The 26,814-nt window shown below is 43.8% G+C and overlaps 1 protein-coding gene across 3 annotated transcripts in view; it reads left to right on the forward strand.

The window, feature by feature from the left end:
• HOMER1 (homer scaffold protein 1) overlaps positions 1-26,814 on the forward strand; it is a 966,005-nt gene that overhangs the window by 910,019 nt on the left and 29,172 nt on the right. For all 3 annotated transcript variants that reach the window (XM_085632251.1, XM_085632250.1, XM_085632249.1), the window contains exon 8: positions 23,458-23,538. In XM_085632251.1, coding sequence (XP_085488377.1) covers positions 23,458-23,538 — 81 coding nt within the window. The remainder of the gene's footprint in view (positions 1-23,457; positions 23,539-26,814) is intronic.

The following is a 26,814-nucleotide window of genomic DNA, read 5'->3' on the forward strand; positions in this document are numbered from 1 at the left end:
AGGCAGAGGTCAGGATTTCGGCCATCAGTATCCAGGCCCACAGGGGCAACAAACCACCCGCACCTCAACTCTACTCTATTCCGCAGCCACGGCAGAGCCACTTTAATTTATCCTCAGCGTGCACAATCACCCAGTTTAAGGTTGTATCAGCGTTTACCTCACTGGGTAGAGGAGCATCACATCACACAAGTGGGTGCTCCAAATAGTTGAGAATGGTTACTCATGCTGCCAACACAACAATGCCTCCTGAAGACCCTTTTTACAAACTTCGAGAAGTTCAGACTCTCTTGGCCATGGGAGCCATAGAGAGGGTGCCAGCATCAGAAGTAGGAACTGGTTGCTATTCCTGTTAATTGTTGGTGCCAAAGAAGAATGGAAGCCCCCACCTCATCCTCAGTCTTCGCCCTCTGAACTTTTTCATCTGGAAGGACAAGTTTGAAATACTCACCCTGGCCTTGTTTTGTCTGCCCTGCATCCTGGAAACTGGATAAGGGCGTTGGATATGCAGGACTTCTATTTCCACATTCCCGTCCTGCAGTCAATCAAGCACTACCCAGGTAGGCCACAAGAACTTTCAGTTCTCAGTGCTCCCATTCAGCCTTACTAGTGCACCTCATGTATTCATGAAAGTGATGATGGTGCTCTGCGGAGGTTGGGAATACCAGTCTTCCCATGCCTCGATGACTGACTGCTGAAGACAGGCACCTCCAGACGACTGCCAGCCTTGTTGGGTTTTCCCATCAACGCACCAAAGTTACTCCTGACTCCTTCATAACGGCTTGCCTTCTTTGTGGCAATCCTGGACACAGTGTTCTTTTGGGCTTTCCATCCACTGCAACAAGTTCAGGACATTTGAGCTGTGATTCCAGTGTTTCAACCTTCCACCTGGATCTCTGTGAGAGCGGCTCTGAGGCTTCCTAACTTATGCATCTTGCTTGTGAACCATGTCAGGTCTGGAGTCTCAGTGGGCTAAGCACCAAGGGAGCTTTTTGAATTCTATAGAGGTGTCGGTGGAGACAACAAAAGATCTGTAGTAGTGGCTTCTAGATCACAGTGGGGTCGGTGGCAGACCCCTCTACCCAACCCAGAGTAAATGGCTGTGACGGATGCATCATTGCTGAGTTTGGGAGGTCATCTGGGAAAGGTGAAGATCATAGGACTCCAGTGTCCAGCAGAAGCTCTTCTTCCCATGAACTTTTTGAGTTGCGTGCAATTTACTTTGCACTATGCGCGCCCCGGGGCACTTTGGTATTACAGTAGGGACCTCAGATGCTTGTGCGACCTCTTCTTTAATACTGAAAGCGCTGGCACACATACAGCGCCAGCGCTTTTTCAAGAGGGCGTGGCCCCCTGCAATGAGGGGATCTTTTTGCCTCTGCACCCACACCGTATTATAGACGCGGGCACAGAGGCTTAGAAGCTGTCAGGGGGCGCACTGACACACCTTCAGTGCGCCTCTGAAAGCAGCCCTCTTTAGGGGAGAAGGGGGTGCTATGGACCCCCCAGACATTCCCTTTGAAAGAGGGTGCAGTCACTCACCTCACCCCCCTTGCAAGGGGATCTCTAATCCCCTTTAAAAGTGAAGGCGACCTGCACAGTGAAACACGAAGCGGCTGCTTCGAAGCCACTCCATATTTCACTTGTATGCTCTGTCCCCAGGGCAGCACGAGTTACCGGCTGCCCTGGGGTCATCACATTCAATGTAATAGGGCGCACCTTTCCAGTTTGCGCCCAGCGCACCTGTTTTAAGGTGCACTGGGTACAAACAGGGAAAGTGTGCTCTATACATAATAGGGCCCCGGGACGAACAAACTCAGTCGATATCCCCTAGCAGATGACAAATAATGGCTACACTCTGAGGTGGCACAGGGTGTTCTCCAGTGAACCCTGTCTTGATATTTTCACCACCGTTTGAAACGCGTATGTTTTCCCACTGCAGTTCTCCCTTCTGGGATGCCTTTTGCTTTTATTGGAGTTCAGAACTTCTGTACTCCTGCCTCTTCTGCCCAAGGTTCTGAAAGATATTAAGAACAACCAGGCCCAAGTCCTCCTAGTGAGCAGAATTGGTAAGGAAAATGTGGTACCCAGAATTTCTGTCCATGATCATCTGTCCTCCGATCTGGTTGCCCTTTCAGGAGGATCTTCTGTCGCAGCACCAGGGCAGGGTCCTGCACATAAGGCTGCATAACTTGCATCTCCATGTGTAGAGATTGAGCAGCGTCAGTTGATGGTTTTCGATCTTCCTCCTAAAATAGTTGGGATCATCTTGGATAGCCAGGTGTCCCTCCACCTGAACAATTTATGCCGGACGTTGGGAGAAGGTTTGTTGTTTGGTATTCTTCCCATAATATACAACCTCTACAGACACAGTTAGGTGGCATATCTTCCTTTAGCCAAGCTGGGCCTTGCAATGGAAGCATTTAAGGGTTACTTATCAGCCCTTTCTGCCTTCTTAAGATTACCTGATCAGCCATCTTCTTTTCATCACTCACTTTGATAAGGTTTTTGAAAGGGCTTATTCATGTGTTCCGGCCAACACCATTTGTGATGCCGTAGGTGGACCTTAATTTTATTCTAATTTTCCCTATGTGTGCCCCTTTGAACCAATGGACAGCTGTTCTTGTGTTTACTTGAGATGAAAATGAATGCATATGTTTGGTGAGAAGTTATTGAATTTAAAAAATATATTCAAAGTTGATATTCGAGTGATAACTCATACGCCATTGCGGAAGGAATACGCTACTTACCAGTATGCATCTGTTCTTGGCATGTAGAGCTGCAGATCTACACACTATGCATAGATCGCCATCTGGTGTTGGGCCCGGATGTTTGCACTTGTTTTTGTCCTGGAAATTCTTTAGAAGTCACGAGATAGGTGCCATCTCCTTTGGATCATAGTGCGCATGGGCATCGGCTCCATCCTCAGATTGCTTTTCGCCAACAGGGAAATGATGGAGCTTTGTAAGAAACAGTAAAGATGCCCATGTATGCTGTATCTAAATAAGATAATACTGGAAGAGATAAAGGAAGCCGGTGAGACGGGTGGGCGTGTGTAGATCTGCAGCTCTACATGCCAAGAACAGATGCATACTGGTAAGTAGCATATTCCGTTCGAGACATATGAGCTGCAGATTACATACTATGCATAGATTGTATAGCAGTATCCCCTCCTAGCGGCGACTACCAGTATCTATTGCAGTAGTTTGAAATAGTGTTTTGAGTAAAGCCTGGCCCACACTAGCTTGTTGTTTAGTTTGCACATCTACACAATAGTGTTTTGTGAATATGTGAGGTGTAGACCATTTAGCTGCTCTGCAGATATCATCTATGGGAATGTTCCCTAAAAATGCCATTGAAGCCCCTATCTTTCCTGTAGAGTGGGCTTTAGGAGGAACAGATAATGTACGTTTTGCTTTGTGGTAGCAAATTTGTATGCATTTGACAATCCACCTAGCTATCCCAGATTTTGATATGGGGTTGCCCTTGTGTGGTGGTGAGAAAGACACGAAAAGTTGTTTGGTCTTACGAAAGAGTCGTGGTCTCTTGATGTAGTAAAGCAATGCTCTTTTGACATCTAAGGTATGAAGAGCTCTTTCTGCGACTGTTTGTGGCTGCGAGAAGAATACGGGCAGCTCTACAGATTGATTGAGGTGGAAGGGAGAAAGGACATTAGGAAGGAATTTAGGATTAGTTCGGAAAACAACCTTATTATGATGCATCTGCAGAAAGGGTTCTTGAATGGTTAGTGCTTGTAGTTCGCTAACTCTTCGTAAAGAAGTAATGGCTACTAGGAAAGCAACTTTCCATGTTCAGAATTGTAGCGCACATTTATGTAGAGGTTCAAATGGAGGACCCATTAATCTTGTGAGAACGATGTTTAAATTCCACACAGGTGAAGGTGGTACTGTGGGGGAAATTATTGTTTTGAGGCCCTCCATAAAGGCTTTTATGGCAGGTACTCTGAAAAGTGATAGATGTTGTCTATTTTGTAGATATGCTGCTATGGCAGCAAGATGCAGTCTAATTGACGTGTTGCATCTTTGGAGGTGTAGTAAATAGCCGATGATGTGTTGGATAGACACATCTAGGGGATTGGTGTTGTTATGACAATATATCACAAAACGTTTCCACTTGGCTGCATAGCATGCTCTAGTGGTAGTCCGTCTAGCTTCTTTAATGACGTTCATACAGTCAGGGGGAAGGTTAAGGTAACCGAATTCTATCACCTCAGGAGCCAGATCGCAAGGTTGAGCTGAGCTGGGTCTGGGTATCTGATCTCTCCATGGTTCTGGGTTAAGAGGCGTGGAGAGAGGTGTAACTTCTGGTGCGGAACTACGGGGAGTTCTAGCAATGTGGTGTACCACGGTTGTCTGGCCCAAGTTGGAGCAATTAGGATGAGAGTTAAGGAATGTTGATGTAGTTTGCGCACCACTAGTGGAATGAGTGGGAGAGGCGGAAAAGCGTACGCAAATCTGCCTGACGAGTTCATCCATATCGCATTGCCTTTGGACAATGGGTGTGGATATCTGGCGGCGAAGGTTGGGCATTTGGCGTTTTCGTGGGTGGCGAAGAGGTTATCTGTGGTTGCCCCCACATTTGAAAAAACGGTTGAAGAACTTGCGGATGAAGTTCCCACTCGTGGATCTGTTGTGTTTGGTGTTTTGGACTCCTGGGACATGTTGGGCTAGGAGAAAAATGTTCTGAGGTATAGCCCACCTCCATATGTTCTGTGCTCGCTGAGTGAGCTGCAGAGAGTGTGTCCCGCCTTGTTTTTGTATGTAGTACATAGCTGTGATGTTGTCCGTGCGGACTAAGACAGTCTTGCCTGATATTTGTTTTTGAAATGCTTTTAAGGCTAGGAATATGGCTAGTAACTCCAGGTGGTTGATGTGGAGTAACTTTTGTTGAGGTGTCCACCTGCCCTGCATGGTGTGATGTAGTAGGTGAGCTCCCCAGCCGGAGAGCGATGCGTCCGTCGCCATAACTATTTGAGGAACCGGCACTAGGAACGGTCGTCCTTTGGAAAGGTTCTTGGTGTTCCACCACTGCAGAGAGCGATGAGTACGACCGTCTACCAACACCAGATCTGTTAACTGACCTTGAGCCTGGTTCCATTGGCGTGCTAAGCACTCTTGGAGAGGACGCATCTGGAGTCTGAGCATGAGGCACTATGAATATGCAAGAGGCCATCACCCCTATGAGTTGCATGAACACTCGAGCTGGAAGAGAGTGTTGCGGTTGGAATTTGGTGAGAAGAGCCTGCATGCTTGCTATCCTGGCGGGACTGGAATAGGCTAACGCTTTTGAGGTGTCTATTGTGGCACCGAGGTATTGTTGTGTGTGGAACGGTTGCAGATGGGACTTGGTGTGGTTTACTGTGAACCCCAGGTCGTGGAGTAGTTGGATAGTGGCGTGAGTGCGTTGTACACACTGGTTGTATGAGCTGGCTTTTATGAGCCAGTCGTCCAGATATGGGAAGACATGAATGTGCTGTCTTCTTAGGTGTGCTGCGACCCCCGCTAGGCACTTGGTAAACACTTGTGGTGCTGTTGTGACTCCAAATGGGAAGACTTTGAATTGATAGTGCTGACCGTCCACAACGAATCTGAGATACTTCCTGTGAGCGGCGCGAATGGGAATGTGGAAATAGGCGTCCTTGAGATCTAGGGTAGCAAGGAAGTCGCCCTATGAAAGCAGAGGAAGGACCTGTTGGAGTGTGATCATGTGGAAATGGTCTGAGTGTATGTATAAGTCTAGGGGTCTGAGGTCTAGAATAGGCCTTAGAGAGCCGTCCTTCTTTGGTATGAGAAAATACAGGGTGTAAACTCCCTTTTTTAGTTGGTGCAGGGGAACTGGTTCTATTGCACTTTTTTGTAGGAGGGAGATTACCTCCTGCTTTAGCAGTAACAAATGTTCTTGTGACATTGGACGCTGTTTGGGTGGTATGTTTGGGGTGGTAGATGTTAGTTCGAGACAGTAACCTGATTGAATTATCTGTTGCACCCACCTGTCTGAGGTGATGTTGGTCAAGACAGGAAGGAATTGTTGGAGTCTTCCCCCGACTGGAGTGGAGTGGTCTGGGGGAAGTGGAGGGAAGTCATTGGGTGGGGGTGGAGGCAGAGCGGGGGTTGTTGGTTTTGCCTCTGCCTTTGTTGTTGTTCCCCCTGTAACCACCTCCTTGGTAACCTCTAGTAAAGGTGGATTGGGTGGGAGCCTTGTAAGAAGTGGAGGGGCTATCCGAGGAGTAGCCTCTGGGGGTGCTCCTGAAGGATGAGCGACGAAAGGAACGTCTGGGAGCTTGTGACTGCAAGGCTCCCATAGATTTAGTAGTGTTGGTATCCCTGTTCATTTTTTCAAGGTATACGTCAACATTAGGGCCAAATAGGTGTTACTCATCGAATGGTTGATTGAGAATGGAACTCTGGACTTCAGGTTTGAAACCTGAAATGCGTAGCCAGGCATGCCTACGCAGAAGGACACTGGTGTTTATTGCCCTTGAGGCGGTATCTGCTACATCTAAGGCACAACGGATGGAGGTGTTAGTAATGGTTTTACCTTCTTGTATGAGTTCATTGGCCCTATTTTTTTTACCTGTCTGGGAGGTGCTGCATTATGGACTCAAGCTCATCATAATGTGCCCTGTCATACCTAGCTAACAGCGCTTGAGAATTGGCAATGCGCCATATGTTTGGTGCCTGTGACGCTGTTCGTTTACCAGAGGCGTCCAGGAGTTTAGACTCCTTATATGGTGGTGGTGCGTCACCTGATGATTGGGAATTGGCTCTTTTTCGCGCATTGGAGACTACAAGGGAGTCTAGTGGTGCGGGGTCTTTAATGTAGGTTGGATCAGTAGAGGCAGCCTTATACTTTTTTTCGATCCTAGGGTTGATGACTCGAGCCCTGACCGGGCCCGGAGGCGGGGCATGGGAAGCAGTCTCACGTTGTGCACCTGGGCCCGAAGGTGAAGGTGTGACCGAAGCCTTTTTAGATGGTGTCGAGGTTGGGGTCGGGGTCGACGTCTGTACTAACGACCCTCTGTGCTGGAGTGATGTCCTTGACATCGGAGTCATCGGCTTCGGAGGCACTGACGAGGCCTTCATCGACCCGCCCCTGCACGGGCACATCAACGCCCTCTTGGAAGATGTCGTCAGGGATCGAAGACGGCGAGCGAGCCATGGTTCTTCTAGCTCGTCGGACCCAAATCGTCTTCTTGGAGCGGAAAGAGGCGCAAGCTGGACAGTCTCTGTCCTCGTGCTCCGGTGAGAGGCAGAGGTTGCACACCTCATGCAGATCGGTGTGGGGAAACTTCGACCCACATCGAGGACACTTTTTGAATGGCGTCCTTTCCATGAGCCAGATGATAAGGCCCAGGTAGGCCCGAAGGCCTTCGTCGACGACCAGAATAGAAGACTTCGAAGTTGTTGAGAGTCGCGTGGATTGGGAAAACACGATCGAAAGAATACCGTCGAAAAGGGAAGGATTGCGCGTCGAAAGGAAAAAACGGTAACGGTTCTGAACTGGAGCGCGAGAAACACATCGGAGCCCGATGGCGGAAAAAAACAATCTGAGGATGGAGCCAATGCCCATGCGCACTATGATCCAAAGAAGGAGTCACCTATCTCGTGACTTCCAAAGACTTTCCAGGACAAAAACAAGTGCAAACATCCGGGTCCAACAACAGATGGCGATCTATGCATAGTGTGTAATCTGCGGCTCATATGCCTCGAACACACATTTCTAAAAGTATTACCTTGGTGCCGGAGACACTGTAGGTATGGCAGCTGTGCATTACCAATGTAGAGGCATTCCACATTGAAAAGGCCTTTTTTGCATTACTGCATGCAACCATACCTAATGAGTTGCAGTGATAACTGCTTGTATCTTGCATATAGTGGCGTCTACTGTAATCTTATCTGATATGGTCACCAGTACAACACTAAATATTAGTCAATCCAGATGACTTTTATTGAACATAAGTAGCTCTTATTACAGAATAAGTTGGAGACCCCTGAAATGGACAGTTTGTGCTTATATCGAAGGATGCTGGACAATGGGCAATAGAGGATGGCAAGACTCCTTACAGTTAGCTAGTGCTCTTGGCTGCTTCAGAGGACAGAATGCCGATTGAGCACTCTACATGCAACAAGAAAACAAGCCCACACCTAACTGCAGCATCTATTAATGAAAAGAGACCTCTGCGAGGGAGATAAGGGTGAGAAAGAACGAGATAGAGAGGCAGGTAGAGTTAAAAGGTGGGGCAACACTAAGACAGGGTGCTGTTTCAAAATAAAATAACCCTCAGAACACCCTAGACTATTTTAAATCGAAGATCTCACCCAATAACCAAAGAGTTCCTCTGGCTATCAAGGTTGAACCCATCCAGATACACTAGGTATCTGGACGAGGATTCTATGATGGAGCATGCCACTTGGAATTCCAGTGGGTGAGAGTCCCTTTAACCTCTTCGGTGCCCGTGACGAGCTGGACTCGTCATGGGCCGCGGTGGCGCTGTGCCCATGACGAGTCCAGCTCGTCACAAACCCCGCCCGCTAATGTAACGGCCGGCACAGGGCGGGGAAAGGGGCGGGCACCGAAGGGGTTAATACCATAGGGTGGCCTCCTTGGAATGAAATGTAGAGATAAGCTGAGGTTGGTATGGGTTCCCTCCTGTTGTTTTTGTATGGTTAGATGTTTTGGGAAGATGAGTGACCCTGTATCACTTCTCACTCCCTACGTCTTGGAATACAAGGCGAGAGACTGGCCAGGATTGAAAAGGGATACCACCTTGTGAAGAAAAGAGGTTCTTGCCTGGAGAACTAGCTTGTCCAGAAGAAGCATGTAAAATTCAGTGATACGTCTATCTGACAAAATAGCATTAAGAACAAGTACCAGGAGCATAAGAAAATGCACTTGATAACTAAAGGAGAGCAAACGGAGTTCTCATCAAAAAGGTGCAGATTAATAAAAAGATTGAACAAACCGTTTAGAAAAAATACAGATAAAAATTCATGATTTTGTCAAATGAAGTTGTAGATCCTGAATCTGCACATCTCATTTGACAACAGACTCTTCTCTGAAGGGCTGAGGTGCCCAGCTACAAGGCCTAGGATCAAGCAGACTCTGAAATCAACAGGAATTGTGCCTTTGTAAATGTGCTAAAGCTGAGAGCAGTAAGATTGCCAGTGAAAGTGCATTTGCCACTGGTCGAAAAACAAGATGTGCAACACTATATTTTATTGTTTGGGAAGGAGGAATAAGGTCACAAGGTTTTTTCTGAACGCACAGTAGCTATGGCATTAGGTTCTATGACATGGAGACACGTTGGCAATCTAGCATGTACCAAGTCTTCACAACATGTAGGTAGTTGCTCCAAGCACAAAGGACTCAGACTGTCAGGAGTGAGAAATACATTTGAGACTGCTCCATCTGGTGTTTCAGAGCTGGGGAACCCTGCTTCTAGATCTCTTTTCAACGACACAGAAGAAAAAATGCCTCGTAAGCAGGTGGTTGCCCCTGGATTTTGATACTAATGTCAGGAATATTTGCCTACGCCTTTCCACCAATCTCACTGATTCTCAGGGTCTGACAAAAAGCCAAGCGAGGGTCATGCTGTCTCATCATGCTGGCTCCAGTGTGGGCCAGACAATTTTGGTACATCTGTGGAACCGATTAGTGGACAAACTGGTTCTGTTCAAAACAGGCTCAGTCCTCCAGACGAAAGATAACAGCCAAGAGCTACATCAGAATCCAGCATCTCTTCACTTTACAACTTGGTTGCTTCAGAAATATAGTTGAGATATTTCAATTTGCGGTTGGAATATCTTCGAGTCCTGGGGGAAGCAAGAGATGGTTCCACCAATAAGTGGAAAAGATTTTGCATTTCGGCAAAATAACATGATTTATTTCTACTTTAATTGAATCCTAATTATTTCTTACTATACTTGTTTCAGTTGGCTTGGTCAGGTCTTTCATACTCTTCAGTAAGCATTCATTCATCTACCATATCCACATTTTTACTACCTCCTTTTAAACCTTTCTAGAATTTGAGTGGTGTACGAAGTGCCAAAGAACCACCTGCTTAGGAATTTAGCACAGTTTTAGGGGCATGTGTCAGGAGCCCATTTCAGCATATTCACAAGTCATCCTTGCAAATGCTTTTGTGGAAAACTGATTTCCTTCTGGTGATAACCTCTTCCAGATAGGTGAGTGAAATCCAAGCTTTCCCAATAAAGGCATTATTCCTGGATCTTCACAGGAATAAAGCCATCTCAACCACCAGTCCTCACTTTATTTCAAAGATGCATTCTTCATTCCATTTCAATGGAAAAACATTTTACTCTTTGCATAGCCATCAACTCAAGCAGAAGAGGTGTTGCATATGTTAGACGTAAGTCGATGCTTAAAATTCTGTACTTCCAGAACAAGGGCTATATGTAAAGCTGACCAGCAGTTTGTGTCATTGAGCAACAACTCCAAGAGTGACCCTTTTTTAAAATAAAGTATTTACATATGGATTTCATTATGCATTGCTTTCAGCCACTCCAAGGCTTGTATACAACATTACCATGCAAGGTGGGAGCGCACTGGACAACAGGAATGGCGGCCACAGTGCCACAAAGGTGTTGAATTTACATATATTTGCTAAGCTGCAACATGGGCTTAGACTCACACCTTTACAAAACAACACTACCCCGATTTCCAGTCCAGATCAGAGACCGTGATAGAATAGGCGGTGCTACACAATCTATTGCATTAAGATGAGCCGTTTCCCACCTTCTTCAATATTTTTATCAATTAGCTACTTTAGTAATCCTAATTCAAACATTTTTATCTATGAAAGATCCAGTGCAGGAGAAGAAAAAGTTACTTACCTGTAACTGTAGTTACTCAGTATTTCTTTCAAAGGTTCACTGGTGACCCTCCTTCCTCTTCTTTCGAGGCTATTAGGCAATATATATGATATATTAAGTGCTTAGAAAGTCGTTGAGCTTCGTGGAAGTAGGGGAGCTCTGGAGCTCTCCATCTGATTAGCCAAAGCTCAACACACAAAATAACTGTGTCTGGCTATTTCAGTGTTATTTAACTGTATATACAAATGGCTATGTTAATATTGATTATAGAAGGTTCTCAGCTTGACATGGGGGAATCATTTGAGTATGTTAATCTATTAAATGTACCAATGCTGGAGAAGTGTAGTTACTGTTCAGTTTCTCTTCTTCAAGGATACTCCTTCTAACCTTTCCCTTATGGTACTAGAATTCATCCTTTTTATGAGCCTGTCGGGACTATCCAGTAATTTGAGTAAATCAATACTTTTTGCCACTTTCTACCAGCACAGCCCAGTGTGACCTTGACTATCCATTACAATGGACCAAACTGTGCATGATCCCAAAGTGGTTGCAAATTATTTCATCATCTATGACCAAATAGACCCTGGGGTAGACTACTGGATTCATATACCGATGTATCTGGCTGATATAATAATGCTGATGAAAATGATAACAAGACCGCAGTAATTTCCACCACTCAGTCAACTGGTATCTTGGCTGGACCAGTGCTACTTGAGTACTGCTTATTCAAACTTGCACGGTTGCAGGTCATGAGGTGTGATCTTGGAGCAAGAAGCAGATGAAAGGAGAATCTGGGATATTTTGTCACCGATGCTCAGTTGATTTACTTTTGTACTTAAACTGGTGAAGTGACCTAAATAGAAAGCATAGGTTAATACGCTGTAAATTCCTCCACAATATGTAACACTTGCCTGTGAGCTTGTTTGATTTTGTGGGGGAAAATGCAAGATCTCACAGGTATTGTGCTGCAGATACAAGCTTTCTCTACCTGGGCCAGGGTTGCCAAGGTGGTGGCGACATGTTGGTTAGTAGTGTTTTAGATACTAACAATGAATAATTGAAGTCCTGTAAGACATTCTCCATTTGTAGCATTGTTAGAATATGTACATGAGATCTCTGAGAAAATGCCCTAATACAATGAGATTGGCCTTTTTTGGCTAGAGATGAGAAGCCATCTAGAGGTCCTAGCCCCAGGGTCTAACAGTGCTTGATCTCATATACTGCAATGACAGTGAAAGTAACTAGATAATGATGCTGGCCACTACATCAAAAGACATATGGGCCCTGTTACACTACATTCTGCTTAGTTGTGATTCGCGGCCACTCTGTCCAGACGGTTCTAACCACATCCATGAAAGAAATGGTAGTTTAACAGATATTAACCTCGTTTGGCTGGCGCTGCAATGCCTGACAGGCCGGGGGGCTCTTTTTCAGAGATCATTTTATCCGAATACACTGTTTAGGTGACTGCATGAGAGGGGACCATGCGGAAGTGTGTCTTGTGGAAAGTGAAGTGTATCTAAAATAGACCCTAGTGCCCTAAGAACAATTATTTATGGGGTAAGGGTACCAGGAATAAATAAAAACAGTGGTGCAATCATTTGCTCACAATGTACATAGACAGCTATCAACAAAGTGAGGTCAGCATGTTTCATGCCTTGATTGCCCAAAGGGTCAGTCAGCATTTCATCAGGGCCAACAAATAGTAATTTATCGCCCTCTGAGCGGCATAAGACTTCCTTTCTAGTAAAGGATGGCCAATCAATAGGCCTTAGCCATCACAATATATGCATAGTTGACCTCTTGAACAGGAGAAATAGGAGTTGTGCAACATTTTGAATAGCTGGAAACAAAAAGAATACATTGAAGATTTTGCAGATTTTTCTGTGAGGTTTCACTCTGAATTCCCATTTTTTCAATCTTACTTGACGTCTTTACCAGCGAACTACCATTTTTCTGCATTTGGCAGATGTTTTTTTTGTTGGAGTCTCTTCCCTCTGTAAAATGTTCTGAAAAGCCCTCCAACCTTGCAGCTTGTGCTGTAAAGAGCCAGCACCTCATAAAAACTCTCACAGAGGGAGATCTAAAGAGAGGTGGGTAGTCAAGAAAATGTAAATGAAATATCTTTAACCCCATTCTCGCTGACATTTCTGATTGACATCCAAGATCACAACTTCACCATTTAAGGCTTGAGCCCTGTTGTGCTCGCCATCAAACGCTGGCTCGACGACGACTCACTGACCCCACCAGGGATCATCTAAGTCTTCAGCATCAAGAAATACCCTACCCATGGTGACTAATTCACCAGATCCCGACAGATGGAGTCACCATCACTGTTGAAGCACTTAGAAGGGCATGATGGCATCCCCTTCACCAACAATAGTCTGGCTACTCAATGTCGCCACAGTCCTCACCTATGCTGGGCTCGCCATATGACCAGGTCTCACTATCGCTAAGGTTGACGTAGAAGATCTCAACATCATCAACCAAGGAAGAGAGTAAAGATGTCTCCTGAGGAACTATCAACTGTAGCATTGGGCGCTTCATCATCCCAGCAGAGGGCCTTTTTTAAGTACCACTGAGACCATTAAACCTGCCTCTACTACAAAACATGATATCACACCCAATGTCTATGTAGCAGTATCACCCTGCGTACCTGTCATATGCAGAATCACCCCAGCATGAGTCAGCCTTTCCTCAAAGGAGGAAGGATTTTCTGTGCACACCATAGCAATACAAAATATAGATATGTCATTTTGTAGCAGTCTGATGGTGGTGACACTCATTAATTTCACACTCTGTATCCTGCAGCTTCGCCTCCACAAGTTTTGCTTCTACCTTGTGTGACATACTTGTAAAGGGTGCTGCAGATGTAATATTTCAGGAGAAGTAGGTGCGGCCCGTGTAGGTAAAAATGGTGGGGCAGTGAGGCCGGGTTGGTGGGGGATTCGACAAATGGCCACGAGGGAAAATGAAATAAATAATTACATTTCCCTCACCTTCGTCTGTCTAAATTCCCCCCTGCCCCTCACCCCGCCCCACTGCTTTTACCTGCACTGGCTGCTGCTGTGGAGAAGCACTACAAGCTGCATGATCTGTCATAATGGAGACGTTACAACCAAGGCTGGAACAAAACCTCTCTTGCCTCTACTTCCATGCCTATATGAAATTTAGGAAGGTAAGTTCCTGACTTCAGCTATGGTAAAGATGAACTTCATGCTTTCTTAACAAAATATACACCACCAAAGCAAGACCTTGAATTTTTAAAATTGGGCCAGAAGCTAGACTCCATTATAGTTACATCAGTTAGATGACAACATATGTCTGTTTCAGAGATGACTGCTCCACCAGAAAGGGACAGCAAGTGCATAAAAGCCACAGGGAGGAAGATGTGTGGCACACCGGGTACCACATTGATAAACAGCACAATGACATCTAAAAATGTAGGAAGAACATAGAGGCCCATGAGAGCACTTGTAAGAAAGGAGGAGACAAGAATTAACATGGGTGTAGCTGAAGGTATATCCCATGAGGTAAAACATAACCTTTAGCTCCAAATCTACAGTGTTTGATGCGGGATAAGAAAGGTAGACAGAAACAAGCTCTCCTGTGTTCTCTGCAGAGAAAGCCAGTTTATGTGATCACTGAATTTTTACACATTCAGATAACCAGCTGCACTTAGGGTATCAATATGATTAATATTGTCAATCAGGAGCTCAGGCCCTTGTTTACAAAGAGCCTCCGCACTTTGGGCGTAGGCTCCACAGTTGTGGCGGGATCTCCACTTTTGTGGCAGGATCTCCCCAGTGGGAAACTGCAGTTTGGAGATCCTGCTTAGTGCGTAGATCCTGCTGTGATTGGGAAGCCTCCACCCCTAGGGTGGAGGCTCTTTGTGAATGAGGGCACATGATTTTTTCTATTTAGTTTTTTCTTGATTCAGTAGTATCATGCATACATAAATAGAAACTTAGCACAATTTTCTTATTACATTTCTAATACAAAAGATATAGATATATGCTTTTATAATTGTGAAAAGATATTGATAATTAGTGAAAAAGGCTAAATAAATTGCCGTAACTATCAATTTCTGCATAATATCACATCACCTCTTTCATCAGAGAAAAAGTGCCAAAGCTGCTCAAATTTCCTCAACTAATTTTTTTTTATGGCATATAAATATTCAAACTGCCTTACCCTTTCAACCCACCATTAGCTAAACGAAGGACATTTTGCAGATTTCCAATGGTGTAAAATCAGTGATTGTGCAATTGAAATCAATATAAAAATAACGTTTTGCTCACTCTTCAGTAGTATCCTGTTATTGGCTGAAAAGCCAAACAATGCTATCAATGGATCAGTTGCCACCGTTTTCGCAAGCCGCTGACTCATAAAATCACATATTCGACAAAAAATATCTCTAATGCCAGACATGCATAGAAAGTGTGAACCCAGTTCCTTGGTGCCATTATGTTATACCTAATGCATTAATTTGAGACATTGGGAAGGCATTTATGTAAAAGTTGTGGAGTATAGTACTATAGCCATCTGTCAAAAATTCGGTTCTGTTAAAGGTGGCAGCTCTAAAAACCTTATACCCAAAACATGAAATCTCTGACCACTGTTTAGGGGAAATTTTACAATCAGTAGTGCATTTTACACAAGAAATTCAGAATCAATTCCTCCTGCAAATTCTGATGAAAATATCTAGACCAATCCTTATAAAAAAATTCTAAAAATGTATTTTAAAGAGAAGTTTAAGCACCTGCTGGGTGTAGCCCCAGGGCTGGAGAGTAGCTCCTGAAGAATTTCATCATTTGAGCAAAACTAAACCACAGTGTGAGCCAACTCTCGCACTCTGTGGAATAACCTGATCCCAGGTCTTCTATGCATTATTTATGCTGATATCAGCTATTGTTTTGAACCTCAGCCCCCTTCATTGCTCAGTTTATTGGCCCGATGTATGCAACCCCAGGTTCCTATAATCTTGCAGCGAAAAAAAGGATAGCAGTCTGGTATCCTATATTCCAAACCAATTCCATTTTGTTCGCCATATCATCTCTTTTAATAGCTTTTATCTTGTTCTTTCAGGGTCATTTCAAGGTTTTCAAAAATAACAGAAGTTGGAGCTCTTAGCATTAATCTTTAAAAAACAAATTAGCAAAAAACAACTGGTCATTATGCAGAAGAGAAACAATATCTAATAGGCCAGCTTGATAGAATTAAAAGAAAAGTTGGTTAATGCCCCGCCCACAATCATTATTTAGTTGAATATCGATCAGCCAGCTGGATACGATGAAACTGATTTCTCCATAAAACGTTCTAATTAATATATCTATCTCTTTAAAATATCCCTATTCACCTTGATCGGAACATTTCAAAATAAAAATAGGAATAGGGGTTGGATAGACATCTTAATTAGCAAAACTCTGCCTATAATCAACAAAGGTAAAAAATGACATCCCTCCTGAAGTTTTATTACTGTCTTCAGCGTTACCCAATAGTTCAACTCAAAAAGATAAGAAACATTAGAAGTAACAAAAACGCCTAAATATTTAATGAGCTGCATCGGAGAGAACTGGACCCTGATTTGGATTGGGGAATACGACTGCGATGCTCTAAATAAAATACTTTTATATTTGCTGAGATTCATTTGATATCCTCCTATTAAAGTAAACTTGTTATTCTTGTCTAAGGTTCTCTGGATAGTTGCCTGCTCCGCTAAGTTTTAACTTGGATGCACCAGCGAGAGGAAGTAAAATAAAACTATCACTATGGAGTAAATAAATCAATGGCACAATAAAAAAAAGTTAATAAAATGGGCGACTGTGGCCACTTCTGGCGAGTACCATGAGGTATTGTAATTTAACCTGCTTCACAAGAGTTAATGAAGATTTTAGCTGTAGACCCCAATGATATATCCCTTAAAAGTTGAATAACACTGTTATGGAAAATGAGAAGTCCTCAGAATCTGAAACATGGCTGACCAATTAACTAGATCGAACACTTTTTCGGCGTCTACCAATATAATTGCAGTTTCAATCTTGTTTGCTGCATCGAATAGTTAGCATGGATTGTCATTCAACTCTGAGGAGGAAATCCGTTTAGATCTCTGTGGATCAAATTTTCAGCAGCAGGAGCAATTCAATAGGTTACATTTTCATAAACCGTTCATAGTCTGCATTCAGAAAAATATTAGGACTATACAATATAGGATTATTTACCGGTTTATCTTTTTTAAGGAAACCTATTACAGTTGATTCTGAAAACGATCCCGAATCGGAGCACCTAAAATAACTTCATTAACCAGCTTTATTTTAAAGTCATGAAAATAATGGAAAAACTCCTTATAAATCTCGCTAGGTAGGCCAATATTCCCATTAGCTTTGGCATGTGCCATAGACACCAATGCCTCCTTAACTTATGCTAATGTAATCAGGTTTACAATGCTCTCCTGTTACACATGCACTAGTTTCAGGAGGCGTGCTGAAGAAGGGATTCATTCTTGCATCTTCAAGAACAGAATCTGAGGTCTGATAAAGAGCGGAGTAAGGATTGAGAAAGATCTTTCAAATATTACCACTGTTAGATGTAGAAGTATTCATATCAGGACCTATGGTATTGAAATTGAGATATCGCTTTCGATGCCCTAGCGAAAACCCTCTCCACATATTCTTTTCAGAAAAAGTCATATAGATTTTTCCTAGCTTGAATTAATGCCTTGTGGAGAATGTCTGAAGCTCTGAACGCAACCTTATTTCCCTATCTAGAGTCTCCTGTAACACAGTAATTTCCTGATTGCGCAGTTTATTTTTCTTTGCTTTCTAAGTGATCATTTGGCCCCTAAAGCATATCTTAAAGGTTTCCTAAACAGTTACCATTGTGGCTGAATTGATATTGAGCCTAAACAATTCCTCTCTGAACAAATGGGTTTCGTTTTTCCATTCATTATTAGACAGCAGGAATCTAGTGAAATTCCATCTTTCCTTCACCCCCCCCCCCCCCCCCCCCCCCCCTCCACACACTCAAATCATCCCGAAGTTCAAGGGTAAGTACCATTTGGTCGGAAAACCCTTTTCCGAGAGTTGCTGTATTTTGTCTAACTGAAGATTGGGAAATTAAAAAAGAAAATCAATCCTCAAAAGCAGATTTAAATTGCTTAGAGAAACAGGTGCATTGTTTATTATTAATGTTCTCAACGTGTCAGGGGTCTAACAGGTTCTCTAGCATAGATGAGCTTGTCACAGAGCAAGAGCTGGCTAGAAGTCTTGCTCACTTCTGCAGGGTTATTACATCCATCAGACCAGGTTTATCGTACTTTATTTAACTTTTATATAAGTTGTTCTAGACTTGGCAAGTGGTATAATACACCTCACTGTTTCCCACACTGCTCAATGGCAGTGGTTGATAATATTCACATTTGTTAAATGTCATAATCTCAAGGAATTTTGGTCTTCTATTTTGCTGCAAATAGCCATTGGGTCTTTTACGCTTTAACCATCGCAAGGCTTATGATTGCTGGAAAATGTAAATGTGATTCTGTGCCTAGGTATGAGGAATAGTGGCAGGAAATCATGGAAGTATATACATTGGAACTCCAGAGAGCTAAAGTCCGAAGATCAGTTGCTAGATTCCATCATATTTGGGGCAAAATGAGGGATTATTTGACATCTTTATCTATATGATTAGTGTATATTGTTATGATACCAGCATAAGATATTGATTTATACAATGAATTTATGTGGCCATGATTCATTTGATATTATTATGCTGGTTTTTGATTTGATGCATCACTCTCAAGAAAATAAATTGTAAAAAAAAACCAACAATAATAATGCCTTATTTCAATGTAGACTAGATTATACGAATGAGTTTAGCTGGTCACAAATTAGTGATTGACCAATTACAGCCTGTTCAAAATGACACTGCTAGGTAATTAATGTTTCTTAAATAATACCCATTACACTTATACCTGCAAAATGTCATTGTCTTCCAATAAAAAGGTGTGGTTTCTTTAAAGCTATGGTGATTGTATATGCTTTACCAGAAAACACCCACATTTATTGAGGACATATTTTACTTGCATTCTCCAGCTAGAAGTGTACAACCTAATATGGCAGTGTGTGTTTAACAGTTTCCAGAACAGGTCTAAGCAAGTTTGGTGACAGGCACTTCTCTATTGCACCTGCAAAGGTGTGGAATTTGCTTCCTTGTGCATGGATTCTAATCTTATTTTATTTAGAAAGTCTTTAAAACATACGTTGTATATTTCTTTTTTTAACATTTATTTATTGATTTATTTGAAACTATAGTAAAAATCATCTGCATGTTTACCTACTTAAGAATTGACATTCAGAAGAACCAACAGAAAATTAACAGATGCATTAATCGGGACCCATTTGCGGCCCAATTACCCATAGGAAAGTAAGAAACTGAACAAACTGGGATCCTTAATTGTGCCGTATGCATAACTGTGGTAGGGCGAACAGGGGGTTAGAAAACTGGGGAGGCCGTGGTCAGGGAAAGAGAACAAAAACATAATAGACCATTGTCAATATCAACATTTCTAACAATAGTGGAATAGAACATTAACGCAACACTACATTCTTAACCTGAAAGGTGGTAGTTGAAGACAGGACTTCACCCCAGGCAAGAACTAAAACTAAGAAAGAAATAAACCCACTCCCACTTATTACCCCCAACCAAAACGGATACGGAGACAACTGTTCAAGGTCAATGACATGGATCATGCCTCTACGACCTCGCCCTCCTTCACTCCCCTCGGGGCATCAAGGTGGCATGTGAGCACCCCAAACACGCGTATTTGTGGGCGTGTTCCTTGTTGGCTAAATGAGGGAAGCAGGTGAGGCAGCACAGAAATGGGAGGGGATTGAGATGGGTCCTGCTGGGTTCCCATATGACCTGGGTCTCAGTCTCTTATAGAGGGACAGTAAAAGGGATAAGAGTGGCCCCCCAGGGCAATCATGTCCTATATAGAGTCCTGTGTGGTAAATGGTAGGAGTGCATTTGGCCAGGGTACAACAGGGTTGCCCTAAGGGCAGCTGTGCTTGCTACACTTCCCGTGCAAAGAACTACACAGTCCTGGTAGAGGTAGGGCTAAGGAAAAATAGGATGCAAGAGGTCCTCCCTTCCAAGGCAAGGAAGGTACCCCAAACACTCTCAGAGTTGTCAAGCTGACCCTTCAGCTTGTAGGTGGTCTGTTTGTGATGGGCAACCCTGTGCAAACCAATTAGCCACTTGTTGCACATGGAGCTGGTGGACTGTCGCCAGTGGCAGAGAATTTGGCTACCGCAAAAGAAGTTGCCAGCCATGAAGAATCTCCAGTTGGGGGAAGGAGAGATTGGAGATGGGGCTACAACATCTTTAGTGGGCCCACAGCATAGTCCAATAAGGTTGTAGGGCATGCGGGAGCAACGAATATGGTACAAGTCATAGTTATATTCACTACTTGTCCTGCAGAGATCATGCACCAGCAGCCATGATTGTTTCAATTTCTGTGCTGTCCAGTACCAATCATTGAGGATTTTAAAGTACAGGAACTTCAGTCTGGATTATCTGGGAACTCCGTCATGATCAATGCTGCCCAATTGTCAGGGGTGTATTTCCTGTCCAATAGAATCTGCCAGGCCAGAGTGCTTATATTGAGAGTGGGGCCAGAGTGTAGATTTTTTATATGGACTCCATAAAGTTCAGATACCAAACTACTTGAATTGACTTCACATCTTCAGGTATTGAAAGATAGGGGATGTCCGTAACTCCACTGTTAGAGGACCAAGTGCGGCTCAGACGTTTTAAGGCTGTATGCCAAATGAAACTTTGAGCGCCATAGTGCTACAGTGAACAAGCACTTTATAGGTATCTACCATAGAGTACTCAGAAAATGACTGCAGCCAAAGCCGGTGTCTGCCTAATGCCAGAGGTGCGGGGACGTCACCTGAAGTTTTGCTTTGCTGGTAGAAGCTGTTCATCTGATATGAAGTGCCTAGACGCCAGCCTGCCTGTAGCCTTCCAACCTTGCAGGATGTCTGATCGAATCAGGAGTACTAGAAGCCTCTTTGCTGAAAGAGTTTGCCAGGAGAGGGAAGACTGCAGAGAGTGATCTGAGACTCCTAGGAGTAGTGGATGCACTCTCTCTTAGAATTGCAGTTCCAAGCAGGAATTGTGGATCAGCGGCTGTCCTTAAAACTGTAGAAAAAGAGCGACAATGGCCGACACTGCTACTATGACCAGGAACTGTACCTGTGGCGTACTTTGCCACCTTGACCAGGAATGATGCCATATCGGTTGCCAACGCATTCCATATGTTTTCCCTGTGGCTGCCATCTTGCTGCTGTGAACCCCATCTACATGGCAACCCACTGGCTACGCATTGCCAAGCAACCCCGAGCAAGATACAATGCCTGCTCAGGGCCTAGTACCTATGTTTGCGGCCGTGACTTCTGCTGCCCAACTCAGCTGTGGCATACCTCAACTGAGGGCTGCTCCTGCAACTAGCACGTCCCTTCCCAGAAGTGGGAGTGAGTGGAGACACGTGCAGCCTGTTCCGCCACCGGCCATTGAGAGAACACAGAGAGACCTGTGTTTTGGGTAGATGGTATTGAGAGGACTGTACTGAACTGAGTGCTATTGGTACTTTACTGAAGTAATCTGCACCTGAGCCTTGATTCATGCCACATCTGCATCCTAGCCATAGGAAGACCTTTCTAGACACAAGAGGTGGGACATCCGCGTAAAGAAAAGGGGTGGGTGTATCCTGAAGCAAAGTAGCCCAAGTACCAGTGCATGTTATTGAATCTGCTAATACTATCTGTGTGGTAATCCGATTTAAGTGTGGGTATTAAAGTACTTTTTCTAAGTAAAAAAACTAGGTTGGACAATACTGGGTGGTCGTTGAGTTCTGAGCCTGCATTGTCTCCCTGATATGCCTGTGCTCACCATTGATACCACTAAGAGTCAAATGCTGAAGGGGGTTGTACTTGGCCCCGTGTGCAGAACCATGGTAGGATAGTGCCTGGACATCAGAGGCAAACAACTCCACCACCACGGTTGAGGCCTAGTAGCCCCTATTCGCCCTATGGGCCACAAAACGGGGTCTGACATATAGCTATACTTTGGCGCTCTTGACCCTTAAAACCATATTCCTCATTGTGATTATTTCCACACACTGTGTTGGTGAACGGCAGTTGCAGTAGGTGCAACCAACATATATCACCTTCTTTCTAGACAAGCTGGTACCCAGGAGTCTGAAATAATTTCTGCCAAAGGTAGTATCACATTCCCAGATGGGGCAGTCCATCATGATCCCCCTGTTCTTCTTTCCGCCACATCCCTCTAAAGAGGCGGCACTGGGTGGATCCCCAAGAGAGCACTTAGCTTTTATATAATCGACTAAAGAGCACTGACTGGATGACCACCTTTTTGTGGGATTCCGTGGTATTAAGAAGGGAAACACAGTCCGAAAAAACGACCTTATCCAGAAGGATCATTCTCTGCATATAAATGTGTTAGGCTGTTGCCAAAAAGGAGCTTTCTGAGCGTCTTCAGGCTCATTCTACCAGAGCTAAGGCTGCCATTGGCCAGAGATTTTCTGTGCTGGACATCTGCGAGGGTACTAAATCAGCTTCTGTCCACACCTTCGCCAGCTATTACTGTCTTGCATCTTAGGTTCCTCAGAGAGAGCCATTTTGCCCACTTGGTCCTGCAAGATTTCCTGGTGTGACGTCCACTCCTCAGACCTCACTCCTTTTGGAAGGTACTACTTTGGTATCTGTTCAACAGGTGAGGAATCTGTAGTAAGAAGTATACATCAGAAGAACAAGTTACTTACCTTCGTTAATGCTCTTTTGAGTGGATACTGTAGCTACAGATTCCTCACCGACCCATTCTTTTTTCTGTTGTGTGGCGTGGACCTTTTGGTATCAATAAGGTTTTATGTTAGATTCTGCACACTGTCCCAGGTCTAAATCTGTTAGTTGCTGACCCTTTATAAATAAGGGTGCAAAATACTTTATTATGACCTGATGATATCAGTGTGTAGGGTGGCCGTCTATATATGGCTCTCCGCTGTCACTTGGAGGAGAAACAAAGCCAGTATAAAGCCCAATGGCACTACCTATCCTCAGAAAGGAGCACTTGCGATAACATTTCTGGAATTCAAAAAGTGAGGAATCTGTAGCTATAGTATCCACCAGAAAGAGCATTGCATCTTATCAGGGTGCTTCATGTTCAAACTAACAGAAAAACAAATATAGCCCCAATGTCTGTGAAGACATTGTCAGAGGAATGAAGGTTGTAAATTCATAGATACTCTGGTGCAGTTTTATAGCAGTTTGGCATTGTAATTTGGAGTGGGTAAAAATTGTTAATTTGGAGTGGATAAAAACAATTACACAGACAAGAAACTGTTACTTCTACTGGCAGGCAGCTGTTTCCCAGCAGCATATTTCCAGTGCTGCTGAATGTGGGCAGCATATACAGCTGTATAATGTCCTGACTGTTTAATAAATCATTGTTTAAGCCTGTTGTCCGATCTTCTGAAATACAAAGTCTTGTTTATCTTGAAACATGTTGCATGTGTTTGTTTTCCTAGGAAATAGAACGGTTAAAAGAAGAGATAGAACATGCCAGAGAGCTTCAAGCACAGAGAGACTCTTTGACAATAAAACTGCAGGTAATTAATTTTGTAATGTATTTTATCTTATGTTGATGTGGCAAAAATATGACATGGCAAGTCTCAGTGCTTGTTTTGGAATTCTGAAGCTAACAACTGGTCAAGTGGTGGGATGATATAGTGGCATTTTCACTTGTCTGTAGATACCGCTTATGGTGGTCTTTATTGATTTGCAGGGTGTACTCTTCTGTCAAAATGTTCTGGCATTTTCTGCCTTAAAGGATTTATTTGACACAATACCAGTTTTTCTTAACTGGTTGCATCCGAATGGAAAATATGTAGCTCTGGGTAGCCTTTTGTATGTTCCAAAGGCTCCCGCATGCATCCAACCCTTTGGCTGTGCGTGACGGGGTATGGGTGCAGGAACCCACAGCAGACAATAAGGCCCTGTCCCCTTTTTTCTTCTTCTGATCTTGTGGGTGCAATGCAGGTGTCCAGAAGGCTGCGCTGGCTCCGACAGGATAATAAAAACCTACATTTGTTTTTATTTTTTAATTTGGCCCAGGGCGCCCCTATCCTGTATATCTTTTTCTTCTTTCAGGACAAGCCGAGTGAGGTCTCATGGCCTGAAAAGCTGGCCATAAAATTTCTGTTCAAGTTGCGGCCAGCCAATCAGAGCACAAGCTCCAAAAGGAGTATGCAGGAGCCAGGCAGTTGACAGGAAAAGAGCCCCATTGGCCAATCAGATTGCTCTATTATTTGAAGTTGCTGCGATGCGCAGCTCTTGCATGCTCCCGCGAACCCAACTGTCCAGATAAACATTTTTTAACCTTAATTTACTGAATGGATTTACGCCAAATCATCTAGCTCTCTTCCAAATTTGAAGTAATTCTGTCAGACATTTTCCATTTGTCGCTGTTGAATTTTCTGATGGAAAATTGCATGGAGATATTGCGTTTGGGGCCACCCTTTTTTCTCTGCTCCCGCTTGACATATAACTCCAAAACGTTCTAGGAAGTAGCTGAGGTTGAAGACGTTTTTGAAAAGTTTTATGAAGATTAGTCAGTTTGCGCCAAATATTAGCAAACCAAAAAAACCTTTTCATGTGGTAATTAGTTTCCAACAATAGCTACACAGTGGCAACTGAAAGTAATGTTATAGTTAGGTGAAAATTTCAGTGATAACGTAATGTTTTAAACTAAATAAAATCACTGAAAGTCACCAATTTGCGCACTTGCCAAGCACAGTTTGTCATCAATGATGTCATTTCCAATATTACAGTTATGTTATCAATGATATAGATAAGGTCATGGGTGATGTAATATTGGAGTACTTAGTTGTGCATGGCAAGGGCACGAGTGATAGTTACTTTACGGCATGACTAGAGATGATTATAATTGGTGAATTTCAGTGTTTTTTTAAGTTGAAACATTACCTTATCAGTGAAGTTTTCACCGAACTATAACATTACTGCAACCTTTCATTTTCAGTGAATTTCTATTTTTTTTTTAATTTAAATGTGAAGTATCTATTACCAACAAAAACTCAACCCCATGGTGCACACGGCCAAAGTCCCGTCGTCAAACCCCCGAGTGGCATGCGCAGCGTGCCGTTGGTCTTGCTGGCCCTGGCTACACTCAGGTAGACTTACTGACTTTGCCCAAGCTTCACAATACCAGAATATAAAAAGTGAGCCTATTATCATCTTTCTTCAAAAATCAACAATATTTTTAATCTAGTGTATAGTTCAGAAATTCACTCAATGCAATGTTTAATAATAGTGTTAATTAAAAAGGTTTTAATAAAAATATCATGCCTGTGAGTCTTTCTTTTAACATAATTTTTATTATTGCATCTTTTGGGCTGAAAAATGTTTATTTTTAAATCTGAGACATTTATTTTTTAAATAAAACCAACATGTATCAGAGTCATTTAAAAAAAACGTTTTTAGTTCACAAAATGCAATCATAAAAATAACCGCAAGAGGGCCTTGATCTCCATCTGAAGAGAATAGAGATCCAACTAGGTGGGCTTTAAAAAAATACGGCAAGCTCTCCTTGGGTCATGGTTTTAATGACCCAGGAGAAGTACTGGACCCCCATTCTCGGAATCTTCATTTTTAATAAGTGGGGGAGGTTGCGTTGCCCCCTACGTTGAACCACTTCTGCACTGGGCTCCTATCCCCCGGGGCAATTTTTTGTTATTGTTTTTTAAAGGGGAGGGGAACCAGCCCTCCTTCCCCGAGCCACTTTGGGCCCAGAGACCCCATCCCCCAAGGCCCTTATTTTTAATTAAGGTAAGCGGGCACATGGCCCCCTCCCAAACCCACTACTGCCCCGGGGACCCCATTACTGGGGCCTTTATTTTATAATAATGAGAGGGGGACGTGCGTCCCTTTCCACAAACCAATAATGGTCCGGGGGACCCCATCCCTGCGACCTTATGTGGGCGTCCAGTGCCCACCAATGGAGCACCCACAGCACACACCGGTGGGGGCCGCAAGGGAAGCTCCTCGCATGCACCTATCCACCAGTGCAGGTATTTTTCACTGCTTCCACCGAACCGGAGTTTCCTTACCGCAGAAGTGTGGGCAGGGAAACAAGTCTGCTCCCATCCGGCAGGAGCATTTTTAAAACTCATGACGGCTGGGAGCAGGCATGCCTTCCCGGCCCGTGCTCCTGCAGGCAGGTAAGCTACTGTGTCCTGGAGGTGGGCTTCCCGGGTCATTGAGCCGGCCACAGGGATGGGGTGACCAGGGCCTTAGCAAGCTCGGTTAGCAGGGCTGCATCCCCCTCCCCATTGACATTGGTGTCAGCCCTAGATGATGGGGTCCTGGGACTTTGACTGGGCAGGTGAGGGCGTCCTCCCTCCCCTTTGGCTTTAACGGGGGGCCCAGGGGCTGAAATCAAGTAAGGGAGGGGGCACCATGCACGCCCGTCCCCTCAAATAATACATTAATTTGTCTACCATGATCTGGCCCACCCCGGGGTTTATATAAAAAATTAATATTTATTGGTGCAATCCCGTGGGTTTGCTGCAAAAAAACACAATAATTTTTATTTTCTTGTTTTATCTTACTTCCCTTATATGCTTTTTTTTTCCAAACTCAGGAAAGGGGACTTAGGACCAGATGTAGGAAGCCAATTTGCGATCGCAAACGCTGAAATTCGCAGAATTTCTGCGTTTGCGATTGCAAATTAGCAGTGTGCAATGTAACACACAAAAACCCCCTCGCAAATAAGGAATCTCGAAATGTGAGATTCCCTATTTTGCGATTGCATTTAAGGAATCGCAAATTGCGATTCCTTAAATGCAATGTAAGAAGCACAAAAGAAA

This window comes from Triturus cristatus, chromosome 2_1 (assembly GCF_964204655.1).
Source record: "Triturus cristatus chromosome 2_1, aTriCri1.1, whole genome shotgun sequence".
In the NCBI taxonomy this organism is placed as follows: Eukaryota; Metazoa; Chordata; class Amphibia; order Caudata; family Salamandridae; genus Triturus; species Triturus cristatus.